Source organism: Labrus mixtus, chromosome 4, assembly GCF_963584025.1.
Source record: "Labrus mixtus chromosome 4, fLabMix1.1, whole genome shotgun sequence".
In the NCBI taxonomy this organism is placed as follows: domain Eukaryota; kingdom Metazoa; phylum Chordata; class Actinopteri; order Labriformes; family Labridae; genus Labrus; species Labrus mixtus.
The window spans coordinates 2,911,475-2,928,240 of record NC_083615.1 but is presented as its reverse complement, the minus strand read 5'-3'; the positions used below and the strand labels follow the sequence as shown (position 1 = coordinate 2,928,240).

At 43.1% G+C, this 16,766-nt stretch overlaps 1 protein-coding gene and 1 non-coding gene across 10 annotated transcripts in view; one reads left to right on the top strand and one right to left on the bottom strand.

Annotated features, from left to right (window-relative positions):
* frmd4a (FERM domain containing 4A) overlaps nucleotides 1-15,485 on the top strand; it is a 106,832-nt gene extending 91,347 nt beyond the window's left edge. For 6 of the 9 annotated variants that reach the window (XM_061035165.1, XM_061035167.1, XM_061035164.1 and 3 more), the window contains exons 12-24: nucleotides 2,012-2,088; nucleotides 2,998-3,136; nucleotides 3,291-3,432; nucleotides 4,638-4,771; nucleotides 4,884-5,006; nucleotides 6,230-6,461; nucleotides 6,666-6,722; nucleotides 6,842-7,079; nucleotides 7,373-7,531; nucleotides 8,175-8,504; nucleotides 8,608-9,185; nucleotides 10,019-10,121; nucleotides 12,083-15,485. In XM_061035165.1, coding sequence (XP_060891148.1) covers nucleotides 2,012-2,088; nucleotides 2,998-3,136; nucleotides 3,291-3,432; nucleotides 4,638-4,771; nucleotides 4,884-5,006; nucleotides 6,230-6,461; nucleotides 6,666-6,722; nucleotides 6,842-7,079; nucleotides 7,373-7,531; nucleotides 8,175-8,504; nucleotides 8,608-9,185; nucleotides 10,019-10,121; nucleotides 12,083-12,185 — 2,415 coding nt within the window. In that variant the 3' untranslated portion in view covers nucleotides 12,186-15,485. The other 3 variants (XM_061035162.1, XM_061035161.1, XM_061035169.1) reach the window with 3 other exon arrangements.
* trnam-cau (transfer RNA methionine (anticodon CAU)) lies at nucleotides 9,676-9,748 on the bottom strand. The gene has a single exon. It is a non-coding gene; the product is annotated as a tRNA-Met (tRNA).
* Nucleotides 15,486-16,766: the final 1,281 nt, after the last annotated feature.

Genomic DNA, 16,766 nt, shown 5'->3' with positions numbered 1-16,766 from the left:
GTACAGTATGTTATTCTTCTTTTCTCTAGTCCCTCAATTAAACAACTTTTATACACGAGGGGAGGAGTCAGCCGGCCGTCCAGGCGATGTAAACAAACTGAAGATAGGACTCTGAAAACTCTGAAAACATCACAGACAGTGGGACTCGGGTGTTACACCCATTGTAGACAGTCATGACTCACAGAGTTATTTTCAGAGGATAGACTTGATTTCTACATTTAAGTGTGAAAAATCACATATAAAACCTTTAAGATATTAATGCTGTTCAGAGTCCTCCATAAAAACTACAAAGGTGTCATTAAGACAATGGTCTTGTGTAACTACACTATTGTTTAACAGCACATTATCAAACCTAAACGTCTCATTTTAAACATGACAGTGACTTAGCTACTTGTTGTGACTGCTGTTTATATACTCTGAACTTTCGTTCAGCTTATCATTGAAACATTAAAATGAACTTTTCAAATGTGATTCAGCTTCGTCCTGCTGGTGGAGAGTGCAGCGTTAGTGGTCTCGTGCCTCAACATAGTTACAAACACCCGTCTTATCTCAACAGCCCGGGCCCATATGTAGTTAACACACGCAGCCACTCACTATCAGCCTTTTCCTGCTATATTTAGCACCATGCTACATTAGCACTTCACACTCCATTGAAAATGTACTAGAGTAGTTTGGATAAGAGTTTTCTTTCCCCCATGCTCTTACACACATATACACACTTATAAATACATACATATACATTAGGCTGTGTTTAGTTACAGGTTTCATTATATTTCTACCCTCTCCACCGTTCTACCTCTCATCACACTGCCTATTGTTTTGCCCAGGCTGTTAAAATTTCTGGGCTGCGACCTCTAAGCTCAGTCTCTCCCTTTCCCTCCCTTATCCTGTCATAGTTTGGATGTCTTCTTTGTTTCTTTCTCCTGCGGGGTCAGTTTTATGCAGCTTAGAAACGTTCTTTTTCAAATGCCTTGCCAGATTACTTCAGAGGCGTGTGTGTGTGTGTGTGTGTGTGTGTGTGTGTGTGTGTGTGTGTGTGTGTGTGTGTGTGTTTGCACGTCAGCTGATAGATGCATGCCTACTTCTTAGTCTTCTAAAATAGCCCAACTTCTTTCCCTAACAAGAAACAGCCTCAGACTTCTTTTGCACAAACACAAAGATCTGAGTAAACAAAGTAAGGACACTTCAATTGCTCGGGATACATAAAGCTCATTTCCCCCTTCATCACTCCTCCCTGACCTCTCATTACACACACACACACACACACACACACACACCTCCTAACCACAGAGCACAGAGCAGGAAGCACAGTCCCTGAGGGAGGGGGGGGAGGGGTCAGGAGGAGGGGAGGTATAAAAAGCCCCCTCCCTCCCTAAGCCCTCCTAGCAAAGCTACAGGAGAGGAGGAAACTAAACTTTACACGCTTGCTCTCCACCGACACACACACTCACTCACGCACATGCCTACAGATGGTGAACACCCATCACCTCGTAAGATTCTGTTCCCCTCCATCTGGGAGGATTTAAGACGCACACATGCTTTGGAGTACTTCTTCTTTGGGGAAACTTTCTCGCCCAGCTGGCTCTTGGCTCTATTTAAAGAGGAGCTGATGGTTCATAAAGGGGGCGGAAAAGAGAAAATCCAAGCAGGGGAAAGAAAGCCTCCTCCTCCCTCTCACACTGTCTTTCTCCAGAGTGAGGTCATCCAGCGAAAGGGGGTCCTCTGTGGACAAGAACGCCCTGGTCTGGACCTGATCGAGAGCTCCAGACTAGGTTTCTCCTTTTCTTCCTCTAGCTCCTTCTATGTTCCTAACTCCTCCTCTTCGCCCGGCCTCTATTTTTTTTTTCTGTCCTTCTCATCCCTTATCCAGCTCATTTTCTCTGAAAACAAATGGGAACATACAGCGAAGAGAAAAAGAGGAATTTGGCTGAGGACTGCGTGGATAATGTGAAAGTATGTTTCCATTGTGAGCAGCCCTGAAGAGTGTTTTTTTGTTCCTCTTAAACCTCAGGTGTTCCAATGGAGGCAGTTGGAGAACCTCTACTTCAGAGAGAAGAAGTTTTCAGTGGAAGTTCATGACCCCAGAAGGTAAATTTATATCACAATTTAAACTGGTGTCAACTTGCTGCTATGTTTTTTTTTCTGAAATAGTTTGAATATCATTGTTAAGATTTACATGACTAGAATGATTATTATTATTGGTACAGTTACTTTATTATTGTACACAGTGACTTAAAATGATAAATTATTGTAAAAGTGATAGAGTTTTCCCTCAGATATTGGACACCTTCCAGTAGCTTTTACTGTAAATTACTCGCTGTGCCATATGTGGATGTGGTAAAATTCATACAACAAAGTGCAGAGCAGGAAGGGAGAGATAGGAATCTTATTCCGTAATGGTTGCAGAGTTTGTCTTGGCAATCGAGCAAGATATTGGGGATGTCCCGTGGGAGCCTGACACAGATTGATAGCCTGATTATTAACACATTTGTGTAGCCGCATGCATGCACAAACATGTGCTCCTACACACACACACACACACATACTCACATACACATACACATACTGTACATTCACACACCCCTTAATAGTTGACCACAGGAGGAAAGATGGCTTTGCGATAGCTGTTGCGGAGGAAGTGACCTCTGCTGTGTTTGTGTAACATGGCTCTATATGTAGAGTGTTATTCTACAGACGGGGGGGGGGGGATGGGAGAAAAAAGAGACAGACAGGGTGAAACAGGGAGTATTGGTGTTTTGGTTTTTTTTCAAAGGAAGCTGTCATTAGTGTGAGCTGGTCTGTTGCTCAGCTACAGATGTGTGTTTAAATAAGGATGAGTAAACAATGGGAAACAACGTGTGTGGCATGCTCTGTCCTTTAAGAGCAGCTGTAGCAGTTTGGTTTAGCTGTGGTGCTTGGTGTTCAATGTTGTGGATATGTAGCTATCTTTTTGTATTCAGTGTATATAAGGAGGCCTTGTGTCCGCTCCTACTGTAGGGCGTCGGTGACCAGAAGGACATTTGGTCACAGTGGCATCGCTGTGCATACTTGGTACGCCTGTCCCGCACTCATCAAGTCCATTTGGGCCATGGCCATCAGCCAACACCAGTTCTACCTGGACCGCAAGCAAAGCAAGGTCAGTCCCATCAAAACGCGCACACCACAGTAGATATGATTAATAATGGACGACACATACAGCCAGTCCGTTAAGCGTGGTCAGAAGTAGTGTTGCTATTTAAGTGGCTTTACGAAGGGGTTTTGACAAATTCTCTCCTTTCTTGTCCCTCAAGTCTAAGATCCACGCTGCGCGGAGTTTGAGTGAGATCGCTATAGACCTTACAGAAACAGGAACTCTGAAGACCTCCAAACTGGCCAACATGGGCAGCAAAGGCAAGATCATCAGCGGCAGCAGTGGCAGTCTGCTCTCCTCAGGTCAGTACATGGACAGTGGAGGAGTCTGGGCGGGAGAAGGATTCATATCTGTGTGTATGTGTCTTTTGTGTTTGCATGTGTGGGGGGGTGGGGGGGAGTCTCGTTGACAACTGGAGGGACAGAAACAGCTGCTTCTGGAAAGAGGCCATTGATTCTGTGCTTACACGTGTACTGTACACAAACCCCACCCACACAGACCTTCTGTGTCACACACACTCATCCTCCAGAGGCCCCCTGCCCATTCTCCATTTTTGGGGGGTGAGGGGAATCTATAGGGTCATAGTGGGAAGTGGGTCATTGAACAACTTTATCACAGCCATTTTAAACAATGCTCTTGTGTGTTCAACACATGAGTGTGACACAGACTGCTGCATTATAACTTGTAAATGATATGTCTTAACAAAACACCGCATCAATTAAAGCATCAGATAAAAATGAAAGAAACAGTACATGTTTCTTTACATGGCTGTCATGTCCATGATGCAGGGTGACCCTAACCTTACACAATCGATTAATGAACATGATATTCATCAGTAACTCTTTGTGTGTTCTCCTCACTTTGATCTTCATACATATCATCTTCTAGATTGGTTCTGTTTTTTCTCTACCAATCTTTTCTCAGTATTGACACAAGCATTCTCTATTTCCTTTTCTTCCGCTATCCATACTTTATCGTCCCCTTTCTCTTCTTCACCTTTTCGTCATCTAGTTTGACTTCCAACCTATATCATACAAGATTTCTGTGCACACATATACAACTATCCATTTTTTATCACACATGTTTTCCCTCACAAGTTGAAGTAGTTTTTGTGTTGTAATTTTTGACAGCACAGTTAACCACGTTGAAAGTGAATGTGTGTTTGGGGCAGTGCGTGGTGCATGTTGCAAACAAGCCTGGCACCATCTCAGGGCCTTGGAGACTTTGCGTCACAGACTTTGTCCTAATCTGCCACTTCCTCCTCCAAACACTCACACTTGCACAAACACACCACTAAAACTCATTTTCCTTATCGAACCGTTCCATTCGCTTCCCTGTAAACATCCTGCGAAGCTAGCAGGTGCTCGCACAATTTTCTACCCATGGCCACATTGTGCCTCATCAAGGATCCCCACAATCTAAACATATTAAACACACTCACAAACACACACACACATCTTTAGTCCTGACTCTGTTCCTGATGTTATCTGTTGTCTTTAACCTGCAGGTTCTCAGGAATCTGACAGTTCCCAGACTGCTAAGAAGGACATGCTGGCAGCCCTAAGGGCCAGGCAGGAAGCTCTGGAGGAAACGCTAAAAAAGAGACTAGAGGAACTCAAGAGCATCTGCATCCGAGAGGCGGTATGAGACAACACAGACAGATTATTTTTTTTAACGTCTTGTAAACCAGAAAGCTCTTCAGCTCTTACTTTCAATTTCCTTTAATGTCTTGTCCCTATTACATGTTTCCTAGGAACTGACAGGAAAGCTTCCCAAGGAATATCCTTTGGATCCGGGAGAGGAGGCACCCACAGTGAGAAGGAAGATTGGTACTGCTTTTAAGCTGGATGAGCAGAAAATTATTCCAAAGGGAGAGGTGAGGTTCAAACTTTGTCCAATCCAATCTCTACACTCACTAAACAGGCAACATAATACCACTAATACCTGCACCTGCACTAGTCCCTGTGCTGCAGTAAATGGAATAAGTCATATTCACTCCAAAGTGATTGTTCATCCCAGCTACAATGTAAACAATAAATTGATTATCAGAGTGTGGCACTAAAACATTGTAAAGTGCAGATTAAGAGGTACTCAGGATAAACTTAATTGAAAACCTCTTTCATAATACCCACACATTTTCTGCATGATGGCTGACCTACTGTTTTTTAAAAGTCAGTAAAGTAAACTGAGAACACTAAAAAAAAGTCTTGACACGTCTTGCACCTTGTAACTGTTTGGCTCTGCAGCGCCTCGCTGTATTTTGTGCCACGGCTAGATTTTCCAGGGCAGCAGAACTTTCTAAAAATAGTCTGGCAGCATTCTCGCCACAGGAAGTGGTGATAGTAGGATTGTGTGCTTGTATGTGTGCAGCCATGTGTGTGTGCGGTGAGGGGGGCGTTGCTGAGATTGTATGCTTTGTAAAGAATCCAAGGACACAATATCAGAAAATTGCTCTGCAAGCAAAAAAAGATGTTTCTTAATTCACACTCAACACCTTAAACACACAGAAACAGAAGCCGCTCTGGCAGCAGTGTGGAGGGGTTGTCAGAGTGAGGGATTCCTCAACACTGAGGTAGTCTCTCTGTCTCTTTGGAGGTGAACATGAAACTGTGTTTTCACAAATACTAAGTGTGCACATGACGTGTTAGCTGCTAGGATTTTAATGACTTTTCTACAATCACATTGATAAGGACTGTCCTTCCCTAGATACCAGTTTCAGTGCAGTAAACCTAACGTGCACTACAGTACATTTGAAGAAAGACAGTGTTTTACTTGCTCACATTTTATTCTCTGCCTCCACAAGTCTCAGGAGAAGTGAAGAGGAGAAGAGGATGGATTGATGTAGCAGTGTTATTAATGGGGGACGATGTGTCCAATAAAGAATACATCCAGTGGTGAGAAAAGGCACCGCTGTAGCACAGATATAAACGACTTCCGCAGTGTGTTTTCTCTGGCAGGGCTTTGTGTGTCTGACCAAATATGTTGCATGGGAGAGTTACAGTCTGAATATGCGTCTGCAAACCAAGCCTTGTTGATTTTGGATTGTGCATCCAAATGTCTGTTGCTAAATCTGAGAGAAATCCAAATGTCTCGTTCTAGGAGGAAGAACTGGAGCGTTTGGAGCGGGAGTTTGCCATCCAGTCCCAGATCACAGAGGCCGCCAGGCGTCTTGCCAGCGATCCTCACGTGAGCAGCAAGAAGCTGAAGAAGCAGAGGAAGACGTCTTATCTGAACGCACTGAAGAAGCTCCAGGAAATTGAGAACTCTATCAACGAGCACCGGGTCCGCTCTGGCAAGAAGCCAACACAGAGGGCGTCTCTTATCATAGAAGGTAACAGCGCACACACACCATTTATTACAGGAAAAATCTACATTTTTGTAAGCTGCCGTTTCTACCACAACAAGATTGATTAGGTGAAGCAGACACGTTATGACATTGAAACTTTTCTTATTTGTCAAAGTTCTGTGAACATGAGGCTTTAAAGCTTTTAGATTTTTTAATAGTACGATCTCCAATCCTTTCTCTGTCCAATAGAAGCCAATATCGGTTCTGAAGACAGTTCATTGTCCGATGCACTTGTCTTGGATGATGGTAAGTCTCAATCCTTCATATCATTTCATAATTGTCCATCAATAATTCCATACATGCACTTTTCTTTCTCATAATGAGTTATTTGATGTAACTTAAAACCCTATTCACTTTTATTTCAGATGATTCTCAAGTTACAGGTACCCCTACCTTCTCGCCGGTAGCATCGCCTCACAAGGGTCTCCCTCCTCGACCACCATCTCACTGTCGGCCTCCTCCACCACAGTCCCTGGACGGCCTGCGACACCTGCACTACACGCGCTCTGATTACGATAAATCACCCATCAAACCCAAGATGTGGAGTGAATCATCGCTGGATGAGCCTTATGAAAAAGTCAAGAAACGCTCTTCTCACTCCAGGTATGAGGAAGTCGATCTTAAGTTTAGTATTTGTTTAACATATGTGTGAAAGGCTGTCTAGCATAATTTAAATGCAAAAAATAATAGCTGCACTTACGGTACTATAAACTTCTCTTATGTGAGTAACTCAAGCAAACTAGCACTAATGTTACAACTTCAATCTTGCAAGGTGACAGCAGTCTCTGAGTGCCTATAATTTTTGACCACACACTCTGTACAGCAGAGTATACAAAGGTTTGACCATGTGAAACCATGTGTAAATGTGATCAAACTTTAATTGTCTTTTTGTCTAGTCACAGGCGCTTCCCAAGCTCTGGCAGTGCAGAAGCAGGGGGGAGTAACTCACTGCAGAGCAGTCCCATCAGAAGCCTCCCTCACTGGAATTCTCAGTCCAGCATGCCATCGACCCCAGACCTGAAGACCAGGACCACACACTACGTACATTCCACAAGGTCAGTTGTTTATACATTGTTTTGTTTCAATTGTTCACTATTTATTCAAAGCTCTACTCCTTTTGGAAAACACAATCAATTGTATGTAAATTCTTAGAATGTAAGAAAACAGTAAGGACCCTTCTTCAGTGTGTATCAGGCAAGGTTCACAATCTAAAACAGGTGAGACTAATTATACATGTTCATAACAGGTACTTGTCATTACCAGCAGGGAGGGTCTCCTCCTCACAACTCCAGTCACAGTGATAATGATCTAGCAGCATCAATTAACTTTTTTACTTTAAGGTAAAAATCCAAACATAGAAACAAAAACTAAAATAGACTGGGAAAAGGGGACAACCACAACAACGACACTGACAGGTTGCATTCAGTTAATAAGAAACAATTACACAAACTCTCCTCATTCAATGAGGAGAATGAGTTAACTGTTTCTGCAGGTACAAATGGTACCTGAAGATGGAAGATTTATCTTGTGACTTTTATATTTTTTCCTTTTTCTTGTGTCTTTTATATTTTTTAGGTGATGAGTAAAACTAACCAAATGTACCTGGTCTTAACTGTAATATTCATATTACTTTTAATTCTGTAGTTCTGTCAGCTCAGCCCCCTAAAATGAGTTTCTTTTGTGATCCTGCATTTACAGGTCAGTGGACATCAGTCCCACCCGTCTGCACAGCCTCGCTCAGCACTTTAGGAACCGCAGCTCAAGCCTTGAGTCTCAGGGCAAACTGTTGGTGCCCGACCCTGACGCACACCTGCACACTTTGGGCACACTGGGCAGCCCTGAATTCTTCTTGGGCCCAGGACGTGGCTCAAATGGATCTGACCCACTGGATGACTGCTCATCCTGCACCAGCCAAAGCAGCTCAGAGCATTACTACCCTGGTGGACCCCCAGGAAGCAACCCCAACTACTCCACTCTGGGAGAGGACTCACCCTCCAAAGCCAGGCAGAGACAGAGGCAAAGGCACAGGTAAAGGCAGGAAGAGAGAGTCCCTCTACATAACTGTTTTATCACCTTTATGTACTTCATATAGTAAACTGTAATATCTGTGTTGTCCTTTGTTATCTCCTAGGTCTGCAGGTCACCTGGGTTCCTCTAACTCTGGCTCCATGCCAAACCTGGCGGCTAAGAACGGCTCTGTTGGAGGCTCAGGTGGAGGTGTGATGGGAGGGGGACACCACGGGGTCTACCTTCACAGTCAGAGCCAGCCCTCCTCCCAGTACCGCATTAAGGAGTACCCGCTATACGTGGAGGGCAGCCCAAACCCAGTGGTGGTGCGCAGCCTGGAGAGCGATCAGGAGGGCCATTACAGCGTGAAGGCCCAGTTCAAGACCTCAAGCTCCTACACGGCCGGGGGACTGTACAAAGAGGCCTGGGGGGGAGAGGAGGGCGGCGAGGGGAGCGGCAGACTAACGCCGTCGCGCTCTCAGATCGTACGGACTCCGTCACTGGGGCGGGAGGGTGGTGGAGGCGGAGTAGGGGGGAGGGTAGCAGTGTCTGAAGAGCTGCGGTGTTGGTACCAAAGGTCCTCAGGAAGCCTGAAGGAGAGGAGTCACTCGGGGTCTACTTCTTCCGAGACAGGGTCACAGCAAGGCACCTTGGGACATGGTCGAGGGAGTAGAGTAGGAACGCTTGCCAAGGGCTCACCAGGTGGGTGTGTCATTTGTTTACATTAAAGTTGTCTCATTTGGGTTAAGGTTGTCATTATCAAGTTTGTTTAGAGTTAATGTTTTATTGGTTTTATTTCTTAACAGTCCAAGGATTAAGTCAACCACATTGTACATATGACCACACAAAATGCACGATAGGCCTCCCCATCCCCGACCCCAACCCGCTCTCCCTGACTCCCTGCCTCCCTTCACGGCCGAACTTTGATCTCTTAAGCATGAGTGACTTGTCTTTATAAAAAATAAATAAATACAGGAAAATTAAATGGACAAGTTTGTCCCAAGTTTTTAAGAATTATAAGAACAAGGCGTGTGTATTCAGAAGTTTCAACAACTTGAACCTGTATAACATTTATTTAGAAATGTGTAATCTTATCAAAGTGTATTTAAAAGGTAAAGTAAGTAAAACCGTATTACTTTGTTTAATTGTAAAATCTTAATATTTTGATGTGAATAATAACTGGAAAAAGTGGTGCCCTGTGTGAGGCTCGAACTCACGACCTTCAGATTATGAGACTGACGCGCTGCCTACTGCGCCAACGAGGCCTGTGTGAGCTTGCATCCTGTCACTCTAGTGTCACACAACCCCCGATGCAAATAGCCTCTGTGACATGGAGGTCACATCCCCCCAAGCCCTTTGAGTGACACATTGTTGAAATTCCTTGGGCCTTCAACTCTCCATAGGCAGCATTCTGTGTGTTCTCTCTAAGCCTGTACATTCATGTGTCTGTGTGTGTTTGTGACCATGTATGTCTCTCTCATGCTGCACAACCTGTGTCTTATTCAGCACGACTAACTGTGGATTTTGTCCCATAGCTGCATCCCCTCACAGCCAGAGGAGTATGACACCCTCCAGCGAACACGCAGCCACGCCCACACCCCCCTGCAGCCCACAGCACATCCTCAACTGGCAGAGCGGGTAAGAGACACACATACCCCTGTTTACACCTGGGTGTTAACATTTGATTGACTGATCTGATCACAAGTGGACTGAAAACCCAGAAGAAAGGTTAATGACAAGCTGAGAACTGATCACTCAGGCCTTGCTTCGGGTGGACTGAAACACATTTGTCACCATTTCTTTGGCAGTATGTAAGCATGTGTCCTGGACTACAATTGAGGACTACCTACTCTCTGTATCCATGGCAACAATGGCATTGTGTGACAAACAACTTGGCCTGTCAATCTTGTCTGATTTAATTATTCTCCACTGTCTCCTGATCTCTTTTTTCTTTGATTATTTTAAGGCTCACACAAACAAAAACACAGTTAGCAGCGGACCAGTTGCCAACATGTGAAGCTGGATATTACTCTTCAGCCGTTTTCACAAATGCACTCCTGAATATATCTAGATCATTTCAGGAGGACTTGCTCCTGAATTCCTCCTGACCTGGCTGGTTCACATATGCACCTCCCAGCCCGGAGACTATCACTGTCGGACAGGATGGGGGGGCTGATATACAACTCTTTAATGAGAATATTTTATATTTTACCTCAATAATATGTTTAGTTCGACCGAATCACAATATCAACAAAAGATTGCAGCAGAACATACTGGAAAACATAATGCAGCAAACTATTAAAGCCGTTACACCTTTACGTGCAAGGAGATCGTACCAGGCTCGTGCATACTGTCTAAGCATTGGTCACAGGATATAACGTCATCGCCCCCTCCCACTTGCTCGAGTTGAATTCTCCTGGTTATCTCCTGTTGTGTTCACACATCAGCTCACTGTGTTCTCATCAGCTCAAAAATACTAGGGGGTCTGGCAGGAGAAACTCTAGATAAAATTAGAGTGAAAAATTCTGCTGTTTGCGTTCACACATACAGCTCCTCCTGCAAATATCAGGAGTTTTTCAGGAGTGTCAAAGAACTACGAGTTAAATCAGGACAAATGTCAGTTCGGTTAATGAACTTCTTTCTCTCATATATTTATCACACCTCACCTTCACGACCCCACACGCTCTGACAATCAGCTGACTTTGTCTTTACTGTTGAACTAATCCTCCAGAATTGTTCTGTTGTGATTTGGGGGGTTCTTCATTTTTATTTTTTTCATCCTTAAAATCCAATTATGTCAACTCCTCTTTGGCTTTTTATTCCGTGCTGATTGTGCTAATGTTTCACTCACTGCATCTCTCTTCTCGTCTTGTTTTTCAGTCATTTCTCACAAACCTCTGATAACCTTTTTTGTCACAGAAAATGTGCTCACTACCCTAATACACGTCTTTCTTTCTCACCTCTCTTCTATTCTTCACTAACCCTCCTTTCCTTGTGTGTGTGTCCTCTCTCCTGGTTTAGAGGGACAGCAGACAGCTCTCCTACTGTGGACGTCTGTCAGTCTCCCCCTCAGCCCAGCTCTGATGCATAGAGGTACTGTCTGTGGTCTCTCCCCCCCATCCCCTGGGGTCTAAACTACATGTTTACTCTGAGGAAGCACAGCAGAGGCATAACAGAGACAAAAAAATCCTCAAAAAATAAAAAAAATGAAAAGAGACAGCAGTGTCAATTGTTGTCACAATTAGACCTTTTTTTTCTCAAAGAGATCAGTGATTTACACCATCAACTGTAGGGGGCTGACTATAAGGAATGTGCACAATTTCTCACTGGCTGGTGGTGGTATCTGTCATGTATCTCTCTGACTGGCTGTATCTGATCTCTGCATGTGCTCTGCTCTGTGCTGTGACAGTGTGGCATATTCCTCACAGGATATACTAATGAAAAATAAGTCATCATGTGCTGTATGAGCAAAAAAAACAGACTCAGGATCAAATCAACATTTGAAATCATAAAGTTAATAGTATTTGTTTTTTTATGATTATCTGTTGAAGTGAAAACGCCTGTGTTTGTAAGTAACATCATGATCTCTTCTTCTGCAGGTCTTTCAGTGACAGCTGTTTTCTCAGCAGCCCCCTGTGTTCAGAGCTGGCAGATGTGCAGTGGTATGGACATGACAAGGCCAAACCCGGAACCCTGGTCTGAGACCTTTCCTACAGGGCCCAGAAAAGGGCCTTTTGCCCTCTCCTACTGCGTCTCCACTGTCCCTCACCACTACTCATTGACAACTGACAACCTCATCCTTAAAGCCCTACAAAAAAAAACCCTATCCTGACTGGACTGGAGGACTGGACATGAGCCTCCCTCCTCCCTTAACCCTTGCGCCCTCCATCCATCTCACCACCTCTTTATTAAGCCCCTTTTCCACAGCTCAGCTGGACAGGGACACACACTCGCTGAGCTCTGAGGAGGGCTGACTTCACAAGACAGACTGAGAAGTACCACCTCAGCTGTCAGACTGATCCTTGCAGCACCACAGAGCCCCCTTCTTCACTCACTCTCAGCACACACGCAAACAACAAGAAAGAGCGACGGGAAGAGAGAGAGCACAGAGAAATATAAATCATACAAATCAACTGAACCCGACATCGGCCGTGCTATGATCTGTATCATATCTCAGTTTTGGTCCCCCCTTGATCTCATTGATTGACGCCAGTGCACTGCCACCCAATCAGAGGATACCTGCTGGATTTGAGCCACCAGTTAAAAAAAAATATATATTTCAAGGCCCAAATGAACTGTGTTGGATTCCATTATTATCATTAATGTTGTTTGTTCTTCTTTGTTTATTCATCCCTGCATATTTATAAGAAGAGAAGATGACAAAAAACTATTGAAAAAACAAAAGAAATCACCCAACGTTAGAGATGACAAAATTCAACTCCTCTCAGTTCAACCCACAACCAAAGACACCTACTGGATTAACCGGTCGGTCCAACAGGGTCCCTGGGCTGGTACTCTCTCCAAAAGGGATGGCATCAGGATGGTTTCACGGGACTCCTTCTGGGATATTAAACGAGGACTACAGCAATAACAAAGAACACAAGCTGGATTGAAACTACAGAGTGTGTTGAAGCGACTCTTTGCCTTTGTTCTCAGACTTGTGAGGTCTGGAGTAACCATGAGGATCATTTAGAGTTGTCATTGGGGTTGACATTAACCTATGCTCATTTCAGTGAATTCATCATACATGTTTATTTAATGTCACTGGACAAGTTTTCTCTGTCCCACAACAGTCTGGTTTTTCCACTTTGTATTTGTACAGAGCCGGAGTAAGGGAGGGTTTCGGTCGAGGTGAAAAAGTCATTTTAAGTGTTACTGTGGCCAGTCAAATATACCGTTTTAATTTGGGAGTATTTGTGATATAAGAAATTGTGATTCTATTTTCAATCCTGAGAGGAGAAGCTGACATTTCCAGTAACATCCATTCCTTTTTGTTTGATGATTTTTACCTTCTCATGGCTTTCTCCTCTGGTCTTTGCTCTTCACCAGTTCTCACCATACTGAGTATCAGTCAGCACCTCTCGTAGCACTGTGGTTTCCTCATCTGTTCTCATGACTGAACACCTACAATTTAAACTTAAAATGGTGGCTCGGACACACAGGACAGTGACCACACCTCACATTAATTATGAGCATGCTGGAGTGCAAGTTTTTCAGTGCCAAACATGTTGGTGCTTTACATGTGTACTGTTTTTCATCACAGGAAACAGAGACTCCATTTAGACTCACACTCCTTCAAATCACAATGATTAGCCCCCCACAGTCTGCAGACGTTTCTAAAAGAAGAGAGAAGCCCCTGAAAAGACTGCTCTAGGATTATTCAAACGTTCTTTTAAGAGCACAACATCAAAAGTGTCTATGGGGGGCTGGGCCTAAAATTAGAGTGTGCACATTTCCCAACGTCGATATTTTGATTCATTTGTTGTGACAAAGTGTGTGAGGGAGAACTGCAAACATTAGACAGAGGTGAAACAATTTTTTTAAAACACTTAGAAAAAGAAGTACAGGTACTTTTCTCAGTCATCACAGTCAAAAAATCAAATGTTAAGATCAGGTTTGAAAAAGCACATTGATATGTATGAAGGAAGAACTCTGCATGTGTTGGCTGTGCCTGAATCATTCACCCCTTAACCAGAGTTTGTGTTGAGAACTGTCGCTTCATTGTTGCAATAAACCTGAATCAACACGGTTTTAATTTAACTTTAAAGAGAACAGATTGTACATCTCAGAGTAAAGCAGATTTTTTTTTTTAATCTTATAGCCCCATTATGTCTGGTGAAATGGTGTTACAATCAGTGTGGCAATTGTGTTTCCCTAATGCCTTCACATCAGTCGTTACAATCTGCCATTATCTGGTCTATTTAAGTCAAATGACAGTTCTTAACTTAATCCCTGCATGAGTTTCACACCAACACCCGGTCAGAATCGATCAATCTTTTACCCGGGATTGAAACCAGCACTCTCTGGTTAATGTGTTGTAGGGAAAAAAAATTACAATACTGTTATTCAAGCGTCCAATCAGAGTGCAAGTTTGTCCCTGCTTCGCTCTGTCAAAGTGTCTCCTCATGAAGACGTAATCCCGTGCATGCCCCTGCAGCTCCACTGACAAATAAAGACCCCAAAGATATTCAGCGTCTTACTTTCATGAGCACGTTTCTCTCCATAGTGCCCCCCCCCCCCCCCCCCCCCCCCCTCCCAAAAGAAGTCCTGTTATAACTTTGTGGTAATCTCTGACCTCTGAGCCCAATGTGAAGAAGTGTGACGCCCCCCCTCCCCTCTGTAGCTCCAAAACGTACCAGATCTCCTGTGCTCCATAGAAATGTATGAGGTTTTTTTGTAACACTCCTAAGAGAAATAAAACTAACTCTTTTATCAGTTTCTACCTGTATGTACGGAGGGGCGCTGTAAGGTTTTTGTCGGGTTTTTAACATTCACAATTCATTGTTTTAACAATGTGTCATTTTATATGAACAAGTATTTGTTTTTAATATTATTTTTGTTCTGACATAACAAACCCCTTTCAGGTGCTACAAAAAAGACCAGTTACTGCTTTGTCGCGTAGGATCTTTAGTCACCTCTTCATTGATTTTCAATAGATTCAATACCAGATGTGCGAGATGACGCTTATTTTAACAGACAGAAATCATAGTTGGAACACTTCCCCTACCAGACAATAGAGCATGTAACATGATTTTATCAGTTTCTGTTCAACTGTAACAATGCATTAAAGGTGTTGTAGAAAAATAAGTGGAATTGATTGACAAAAAAAAAAAAGAAACTGAATTCCACAGTTAATTTATTCTTTTTTCTATTAAAAATTTGTATAGTAACTTTACATTTTTCAAAAAGTGTGTTGTTGGAAATTGATGCTGAATTTTCAAGATGAGAAGCCGTGATGGTTCTTCAGAATAAGAAAAATAAATTATTGATGAATGTTCTCAAGATTATGTCTTTCCTATTTTTTCCTTTCCTTTTTTTTATAACATGAAGTTTAGTTTTTCACTTCCTCCTTGGTGGGTTAGATTAAATCCTATCATACCATTCTCTGCTGCTGAAAGGTCAAGAGTATCATACTTAAGTCGGACTCATCATCAGGGAATCCCCTCATCTACTTCCTGTTCTCCGGACACACTCACTCTCTTTGTCATCACATCCAGGCCTCACTCACCTCTCTCTTCACACTCTGTCCTCACAGAGAAGGAGACAGAGGATTTCCTGTGGTAATGCCCTCCAAAGATAAAAAGTTATGACTCACCACAGCACAGCAGCCGAGCTCAAGAGCGGGGCAGCTGCACGGATGCATCATTGCAGGTTTTGAATGCCACTGAAGCTAACTCAGATATCAGGAATGAAACATTCTTTGTGTAAATACAACAGGAAACATTCAAGATGTTGTGGAAGCAGACATCAAATGGATTCTTTATGCAACCTAACACTAATGGTAGAACACAAGCTACACTACATGTTGTAGTTTTCCACAAACACCAGAGACTAAGTCAGTCTCTTTTGGGACACCCAACATGTTCCCCCTGCTTTCTTTTATTCTCCTTCTGTGTCTGTTTATTATTCAATCCTGTGTTCCTCTTTGTCCTCCAGTGTGTTCCCATAGCAGCTCTCACAGCCCAGCAACAGCTGGAAACTGTTAGCCAGACATGCCGTGAGAAAGTTTTTTTCTCAAGCAAGAACTGTGTGTTTGTGTTCCTGTGTGTTTCTGCTATAGGAGCGGTGAATGACCTTTGCTTTATGTTCTTTAATGAAATCCTCCATCACTCGAAAATAGCCTCAAACACCTCCGACCTTCATGCTGTCTCTCGTTTCTGAACTCTTTGGACTTATAACTTTGTGAAGGTTTTTTTTTAGCCTTGATCTGTGAAAGTGAGGACATATATTCAATGCATGCTTAATGAAACAGATCATTCATTACAGATTAAAACAGGGCATTTGAAATTAACTGTTCATACAAGTGTCCTCAAACAACAAGAGGCCTTCCTCTACTTAACTGTGTTAAGACTCTGCAGAGAATGACTGCAAAATAATCATTTTAATATCACTATATGGTTCACACATCTTTGTCAAGAGAAGTACAATACAAGCCTTTGTTTTGTAACACGTTGATGGGATATCTTAATTCTATTCTTTCAGCAATCTATTCTTACACTACACAGATATTTGATTTGATTGATTAGGCTGTAAAACAGGTCAAATTACGGACAATGCTGCCCT